The 8893-nt window shown below is 42.4% G+C and overlaps 2 protein-coding genes across 2 annotated transcripts in view; one reads left to right on the top strand and one right to left on the bottom strand.

Moving 5' to 3' along the window:
• Nucleotides 1–8893, bottom strand: part of LOC116721371 (tumor necrosis factor receptor superfamily member 14-like) — a 1133408-nt gene that overhangs the window by 1004057 nt on the left and 120458 nt on the right. The window lies entirely within an intron of this gene.
• On the top strand, nt 453–7670 carry icmt (isoprenylcysteine carboxyl methyltransferase). Its single transcript, XM_032565087.1, has 5 exons — nt 453–689; nt 2194–2282; nt 2654–2823; nt 3258–3475; nt 4724–7670. Exons 1-5 carry the CDS (start codon nt 471–473, stop codon nt 4901–4903), a joined length of 876 nt encoding a protein of 291 aa, XP_032420978.1. The 5' UTR covers nt 453–470; the 3' UTR covers nt 4904–7670.

Genomic DNA, 8893 nt, shown 5'->3' with positions numbered 1-8893 from the left:
CAGAGTAGTCCTCTCTCCTAACATCCCACTTTGTAGAGACCTGTGCTATGATGCCAAGGATGAGGATGAAGCTCTGCAAAAATAATAAAGTAGGTCACGGATGAAAATTAGCCTGTATAACATCGAATTAATGATTTTTGCATGAAACCTGGTTTTATCCAGTGTCCTCTTCCAGCATTAGAAGCCTCAACTCCTGTCACCGGACAGCTGCTTAAGGTGTCCAGTGTTTCAGTGGAAACAATGAATTTTTCTTTATAGTCTGTTACTATAGCTATATAACAGGACGTGAATTTCTGTAGCTGAAAATCCAGAATTGTTCCATACTCGGGGTCAGAGAACTCGGGAGTTTTAAATTTAGCCCACTTTCTACGAAAACCGAGATTTTTTTTCTGATGGTCATTGAATGCGGCATACGTCAACAACCTCGAGACCTCGCGAGACTTGTTTTGGCACATCCCGGTACTTCCAACATGGCAGGCAGTAAGTTGGTGTTAGAAGGCAGAGTGAGTATAAAAAGCTTTCTTTTAGGCCTCAGCGTCGTTCTCATCCCGCTCATTCGGACCTGGTTCGGACACCTGGACTGGGTCTTTGATTATCTGACAGAAACTCCCGGGAAAATTGCAATTTGTGTCCACATTGCGGCGATTAACGGCCTTTTGCTTGTCATATACAGAGGACCAGTGTATAAGGTAAGCACATACGATGCTCTACATCCCGTAAATTTGACCAGCAGACCACTGCTTGTGTTTAAAATGTTTCCTGCTCTTCAGTCTGCTGCTGGGACGAGCAGAGAGTTTCATTCTGTTTCAGCCTGAGAGCAGGATTAGCAAACCCCCCCAGCTTCAGCTCGGTGCAGATAATCTGATTAGACGAATCCAGAAGACAGCTGGTGTTACCTAGCTAAGCACAGAACCTCCGGACATAGCGCTGAAGTGGCACATTAGCAACATATTGTTTTACTTTCACATATGAAGCTGTACGGAAGCTCAGACGTGCCATTGCTGAAGAACTCAGTCGTGTTCGTAACTTTGTTGAACTGTTCCACCCACCGAGACTAACCCTGGAGTATGCAAGAATGGTTGTGTTTTTTTCTTTTAACTTTTAAACAGAAATTAAATAGTGTTTCTTTAAAAATGACACGTGTTCTTTAGTGCATATTTATCAAAGATTATAGTTGGTCTTTTTCCAAAAAGTCTGGTATCTTTAGTGGCTCCGAAAGGGTTTTATTTAGCTGGACTGGGGGACAAAATGACTCCTTCTCACCCTGTTGATCCCAACATCACCTGTTTTCACTGCCCCAAAGTTCAGACAGCTCTGGAGGCTGCTTGACCCCGATCCGTTCAATCTGTGTAATGAATCGTTAAGAAATGGATTCCCAGTAACTCTGGTGGTAATGTTTAGCAGGAGTTGGTACCCTGGGGTACTTTATCCTTTCTTGTTGCATTTATGCCCGTATGTTCTGCAGGAGGAAGAATAAAGGTTTAGGAACTAAATTCCCCACAACATGAATGGTTCCTGTGGATGTCAGTCCATCAGTTCAGTTCACAGCAGTGCACCATGGAGCCTCACGTTAAGCATAGATCAGTAAAGCTTTCACCGGTGGCATCTCAGAAGCTCCATACTTAAATTTTCTCGACGTCATTAATCTACAAAGATCTTAAGGGTTTCTGCATTTGCTCAGATTTTTTCCTTCATCATTTTAGGCCATTATACTTGTCTTCAGTTCAAATTCAGCTAAAAAAAATACTTTATCCCAAAGGGAAATTAAATGTTGTCGTAACTCATATCGTACAAGTATCTTGAAAGAGTTATTTTGGACAGTGTTGCCAAGGATCTCCAGTGGCAGTCAGTCTTCCTACAAATCTGCAGAAGCCTCTGACTGAAGACTGTTGTTGTATGACGCTCATGCTAACAGCTCAATATCCACAATATCCAACATTAACATATGATGACGTCATAAGTTATCAAGCTTTGCTAATCCACCTTCTTTGCTTTTGCCGCTCCTCTGTAAACGCCAGAAACACTATTATATTGTGTTTATCTAATACTATATAAACGATATGAATACTATACTACATTATATTAGATAGTGTTTATGGAGTTGACAGACTCTCTTTATAGGACATGTTAGCTCCAGCTAATCCTCTCCATGAGAACAGAACGGTATGATGTTAATGTCGTGGCTTGTTGCAGGTTGCTGTGAGAGCCTGCTTCCTGGGAGTTACGTTTGGCTGTGGCCTAATCATTAGCTTCTCTGACACCACTTGGACACATTTTGGCTGGTATGTATGAACTGTATTGTTTGTCTGTTTGGTTTTTGTCAATAAAAAAGGTCTTACAGCTGTCTCTATCACCACGAGGGTTTACTAAAGGGCTGGTTAATATATTGATTAGTGAAATATGGCTTGGGTCATATTAACATTATTTGAGTCCCATACATTATCTCTTTATTCGATGGGCAGCCATTGCCCTTGATGCTGTCACTTTGTTAAACTTTTGGTTCTGAATTACACTGATTAAACTCCCACTATCAAATCCCGATGTTTCAGCAGATTATTCCACCACAAGCTGTCAGAGGTTTAAGGGTGGGGTGTGGGGTTGGATCCTTTGTGAGGCAGACAAGTTGTAACATGTTAAATGCGTCTTCCTCCAGGTACATGTGCTCCCTTTCGTTCTTCCATTACTCTGAATACCTGGTGACCGCCGTCATCAACCCTCGCAGCCTGTCGCTGGACTCGTTCCTGCTCAACCACAGCCTGGAGTACACGCTGGCCGCCATGTCGTCATGGCTGGAGTTCACCGTGGAGAAGCTCACTGTTCCAGGTGCTGCTGCCTGCAGGTTTTTGCTCTGTGAGCTAACAGCTGTTGGCTTGTATGTGGTTTTTATTAACAGGATGTTTGAGTTTCCAAAGTAGAATAAGATGAGCTTGATGTGAGCAGCTGCTTTAAATAACATCACTGGCGCTAATAAATTATAATGTTGTTTTGAGACCATTTTCAATCAATATGTAGATGATGGGAACATAATGCAAGTTTGCTCTCCCAAACACGAACACACTTATCATTTTGTAAAGAACACTTTACATTGAAACTGGACGATATTTTAAATATTCCAAATAAAACAACCAAAACCAAAATAAAAAGGTCATCCCTCCAGTCAGTGAATTAGATGTTAATGTTTTGCCTACATCTTTATTAGATTTTTCCAAAACATTTATGTGCTGTTCCTGTCTCTTGACCTCTGTCTCCTGCCATAGAGCTGAAGCATCTAAACTGGGTCAGCTTGGTTGGACTAATCATGGTGCTGTGTGGCGAGGGCCTGCGGAAGGCTGCCATGTTGACGGCCGGCTCCAACTTTAACCACATTGTCCAGAATGAGAAAGCCCAGAGCCACGTTCTGGTCACCAGCGGGGTCTACGCCTACTTCAGACACCCGTCCTACGTAGGCTGGTTCTACTGGAGCATAGGAACTCAGGTGACACAATTCATGCTGCTCTTTAGTGTTAATGCAAACTTCACTTTATGACCAACCACTTCAATAGGTCCAGTCATTTACCAGCTGTTGCTCCTCACTGGTCCTCCTCCATCTCTGTCATGTCTTATAGCTTTCAATGTCTAATCTCTTAATATTCAGGATTTATGAAAAGTTACCAGAACATCTACAGCATTCCAACATAAAGCCTTTAGACATGACTCCACTTTGACTGGTCTCTTGAGAACCATTTAACTGAGCCCTAAACAGGACCGAGGGTGATAAATGACAGTTAGTCTGGACACACTGAGCTTGGGAATACACTGGTTAGACACCAGTTTAACCAGTGTTAAACACCAGTGTATTTCCAAAATCAGGATTGGGTTTGAGATCTCAGAGTCCAAAGTCTTTACCCCAAATAGAAAACCTCCTTCTTAAAGCAACTTTGCAGTCATACAGGGAGTTTTTTCAGATTTATAGGCCAAGTATATGCAACAAAGAAAGTAAATTCCACTTTACTGCCATTGTGCAGATGTTTTAATATAAATACATAAGAAATGGATTGCAACCAATGATTTTTCAAATTGGCAACTCTAGACCTTGACAGAAGAAAGGTGTTAGCTGAGTAGAACTGCTACAAAAATGAAGTATTTATGGCCCCAGAACCACTTCCTTGGCTTAAAAGAGATATTTAAGTTGACAAATAAAAAAAATCCTTAGTTATTTCCAATTAGATAATAAAATTAGCTATCTCATATAATTGAGATCTCATATAATTATCCCACTTAGCTATCTAATTGCTAATTGGATTTATTGACTTAATATTCTGGGGTGGGTGAGGCGAGGTATTACTTTTCTTTTCTGTGGACCGCGGCGTCTACTTTTCTTGCAGTATAAATGACGGTTGGACAGTTGGGACGGGTGCCACCAACTAGCTCTCTCACTCTTTGGTTACCTAGCAACAGCCTGCTGAGTAACTAGTGCAGCAGCAGTTTTATGTTTAACCACTGTGACTCGTTACTGCTTCAAAATAAACAGCAACGACTCGGAGTGGAAGGAGAACCGCTGGAGAGGAAACTGAATTGAACTGGTCTGGCAGTAATTCAAAAAAACTAATGAATGATTATCAATACCACCTGATGTGAAATGCTTATATAGTGATGCGTTTCTCATTCATATCGCCCAGGCTGGCCCTCTTTGTTAGTTCGCTGCCATGTTGTGTTGTTCGCTGATGAGTGTCCGTTCCTGCAGATCATGCTGTGCAACCCGGTCTGCATCCTGGGCTACACGATAGCCAGCTGGCGCTTCTTCCGGGAGCGGATAGAGGAGGAGGAGCTCTCGCTCATCCATTTCTTTGCTGAGGACTACGTGGAGTACAAGAGGAAGGTCCCCACCGGGCTGCCCTTCATCTCTGGCATCCGGGTCAACTAGTCCCCCTAGACCTGGACACCAACCCCAACAGACTGCAAGCTCCATAGCAGGTCAGACCTGGTGGCGACGTGTGGTCTGCTGCAGCAGCTGCCGCCCCCTCAAGGTGAAGTCCCGGCCCCCGGCTGAGAGCCTGCAGCGCCAGCAGAGGCAGAGTGACGGCAGCTGGGCTGCTGTTTTTCTACCAACATCCAGTGTATGAACAGAGAACCTCGGCTGTACACACATTCCCACTCTCGCCTGTTTCTGTCTGCATGCTGTCACCACGGCGATAGGTTTCCACTCATCTGCTGGCTGCTTTGCCTGGACCCTTCAGCATCACATGCCAGAGTTGACTTCATGTATTAGAGATGTTTCACAGAAAATGAACAACATTATGTGGAGGGACACACTAAAGGCTTTTCCCAGTCAGAAGCATTTAAATGGAGGATGTGTTGATGCAGAGTCTAAATCTTCTACTGCTTTTTTTCTACATCTACTGCTTACTTACTTACCATAAAATCAATATCCATATTTATTCCTGACCCCACTCTCTTAAGGTCGTAAAACACGTGACATGTTCTGTCACCTGGTTAGCATCAAAATGGGAATATTTCTATAAAAGCCATGTTTTCTCATGTGCACTTTCTCATTTTGAGCATCTTGTTCTACGTCTGCAGAAACAATGAAACCTTCTCTCCAGAAAGGAGAACCAGGTCCAGATACCAACCACAGACAGTTTGTGGTTGGTATCTGGACCTGGTTCTGACAGTCTGGCTGGGAGGAGGTAGAAGATAGTCACCCTCTCCTGTGATCACCTCCTGCTTTTCTTTCATCTCCTGATATTTTCTAGACAGAGAGATGAATTAAAATAAGAACTGCCTGAAGCAGGGATAGAAAAGGAACCAGCAGGAGAAAATTGACCTCCACTTTTGAGAGGCCTAAATGTAAATGTTTCTGTAGATTTTTACTTCTTTTTTCTCTCTCAATGAGACACGCCGCAATATCACATTACATGTGCTGTTTAGCTGAGCAGGTGTCCTTTGATATTTGAAACATTACGCAACATAGGACACCTGAACTTTGTTTTTTTTCTCTAAAACTGTAGAAGAGCGTAGCGTGGTGAGCCTCTGGTTCTGTTCTGTAATGGGTGAAGCTGTAAGTGTGGCAGAGTTGGGTCTGGGGAATCTTCTGGTGCTCAGGGTTTTGCTTTGGTAGTGGCTGCTTTTTCATCCATTTTGTTTTCCAGATGTGTGCTCATCTTGTGGTGTCCCCTCGCGTTCGTTAGCATCACTTAGCATCATTTGGAGTCACCAGGCATGATGACTTGTCATACTGTTTAATATTTAAGCAGGTTTGTTTTTTTTGTTTTTAAATCAATGATTTATAACAACTGTAGCACAAACTCGGACGTCCTCTAAGAACTCCTAGATCCTCATGTTGGAAGCGCAGTGAGTTCCAAAGTTGTCCCAATAATTCTCACACATTTCCATGAATAACTTGCGCATCTCTGTACAAACCACAAACAGACCAAAGTATTATGCGGAAGATGTTTAGATGTGTGCGTGGCGCATCGCAGTGGGAAGGAATGTTGCGGTCAGGACATTGCACTGAAGTCTTGATCTCCACACTTTGTGTTTCATAATAAAGTCTTCCCTTCACGGTTTATAATTCTGAAACCGCGACTATATTAAAGGACGGATGGGGCCACTCTGAGGCGTCCCACTGGTAGAAGGTCTACTGTGACTCCGGTGGGGACGCATTGCCACGTGGTCCTGCTAAACCAGTTGAATTTCAGCTGTCAGGTATGCAGTGGCGCCCAGAGGGGGTCATGACCCCTGTTGAAAAATGCTGCCTCCCAAAAAAAATCATGTTCAATACATACAAAGGTTTACGGGCCATCTTCTTCAATCAAGTATGTTCCAATTCAATAAAACATATATATATATATCCATGATTGAAACCAAGTGTATGCCCTTGTCATTCTTCTGAGTTTAATATAGAAATAATTTGGTCAAAAATCTTACCTTGACTGCTGCTACTGAAACTTTATATTTCATATCACATTACATGCTCTGAAAGCTCACTGACAGGTTGTTGTGCTGATTACACACGTTAATCAGTTATCTAATAGTCAAGTGGCAATAGCTTTCTGTTCCATCGGTCCTCTGGCTTTGATCAAAACAAAACACGTGTCATGAAATATCAACTGAATACGTAAACATGTCACATAATCATTTGAAAGGTGCTGAATTCCCCTTATTACATTAAATGTTTCATATTTTTATTGAATTGGAACAAACATAACACAGTTCAATGATTTGAATACTAGTAGAGGCCCAAACTCCGCCTGTTGGCAATGTTTTCAGCACCTACAGTTAGTCTCAGCTACTGTTTTAGTAGATTGGACCTGCAAATCCCATCAGAGTTTGATCATTTATTTCCGTCAGTCCCTCTGCAGCGCCTGCTCTGACGTCGACTGCAGAGACGACTCATTCCCACCACATTCAACAAGACAAAACTCCAAACCTTTGGTCTAAATTTGAATAACAGCTCAGTAAAGGTGACGTTTCTGTTTATCTTTTAATGTGACACATGTAGCTTCTCGACAAAGGACCTTGTGGGAGATTTCTGGTAAATGATTAAAAGTTGTGGGCACATACACAGATTTTATGCTGCATTTTACCTGCATGGAGAACCTGTACGGCAGGTTTTCCACTCTGACTGAAAGCTGTTGACTGCGTTTATTCAGCACTGCTTGTATGAAATAAAGTTGAGGGTATTATCTAAATGGCTCTGCTTTATTTATTTTTTCCTCCCCCTCATAAAATTCAGCATTGTTTAGTGATGGTCAAGTAACGGTGAGAAGGACTAAATGGTCACAGTGTATGGGATAATATTGTCATAGTTTTATGGTAATAAAAGGTATGCAATAAGCAAAATACATAGAAATATTGCAAAAGAAAGATGTAGAAAAGTTTCATCTTAAATAACATTCATTACACAACGTTCAATATTTCAGGCCTTTATTTATTGTAATGTAATGATGGCAGTGCGCGGCAAGAACTAGTGAATAATCAAATCAGCATCTCCATCCAGCTGGTCAGCAGAGGGAGGCATAAAGGGCTCTAGAATTGCCCACAAGATGCTGCACTGACTGGGAGCTCATAGAAAACCCATTGAACCAGAACCAGCAGATGACGTGGCACCCAAACCATCACTGACTGTGGGAACTTCACAACAGCCCTGTTGTTGTTGCTGCGTGTTAGATTGGAGGGGATGGATGTCAAGGAGCAGCCAGAGTCCCCCGGCCAGGACAGAAAGGAGCCCCTGCAGCAGCAACATCCCAGCTGCAGGAGTCTGGGCACACAAACCCTAACCCAGACCAGAAGGAACACGAGTTTTTAAAGAGACAGATGTCCAATTTCAGGGTGTTAAATTGGGCATCTCACTTTTACTATGCCTTTATTTTGACAGCCGACTCTACTCTGTCAGGATGCAGAGCTGATCTTTACAGTAAAGTAAAAGAAAGCAGACTGAATATTTATACAGTTTTGTTTACATTTGAATAAATTTAAACAAACTATAGCATTTATATTTTCAGTCTTTTCTCCCTGTGACTGGCTAGTTGTACAGTATGTGCCCCTGCGACCTCCCCTCTCCTCCAAATCTGCTGGAATAAGCTACGCATCAGCAGGAACATTTGGGCCGATACTGATATATTAATATTTCTGTCATGGCCGATAACCGATATTCATCGATATTATATATAATACATATGTATTATACAGTATTTTATTACCCTTTAGGGACCTTAAATAAAAGGACCACACTGCTGTCTTCTCCGCTGCTGCAGTCCTGCGCTGCATCACAGCCAAGTAAAAACCACATGACCAACCTCCTCCTCACCCCCTCCAGAAACAAATGGCGACAAGATGGAAATAAATATCGTCTGGTTTTATTCAATACACCCAGTTTTATTCACGGACCAAAGCCAATATGCTCAAAACAAAT

The sequence above is a fragment of the Xiphophorus hellerii genome, chromosome 1 (assembly GCF_003331165.1).
Source record: "Xiphophorus hellerii strain 12219 chromosome 1, Xiphophorus_hellerii-4.1, whole genome shotgun sequence".
Classification (NCBI taxonomy): domain Eukaryota; kingdom Metazoa; phylum Chordata; class Actinopteri; order Cyprinodontiformes; family Poeciliidae; genus Xiphophorus; species Xiphophorus hellerii.
Note: the sequence above shows the minus strand (reverse complement) of the source record. Positions and strands in the feature narration are given on the sequence as shown.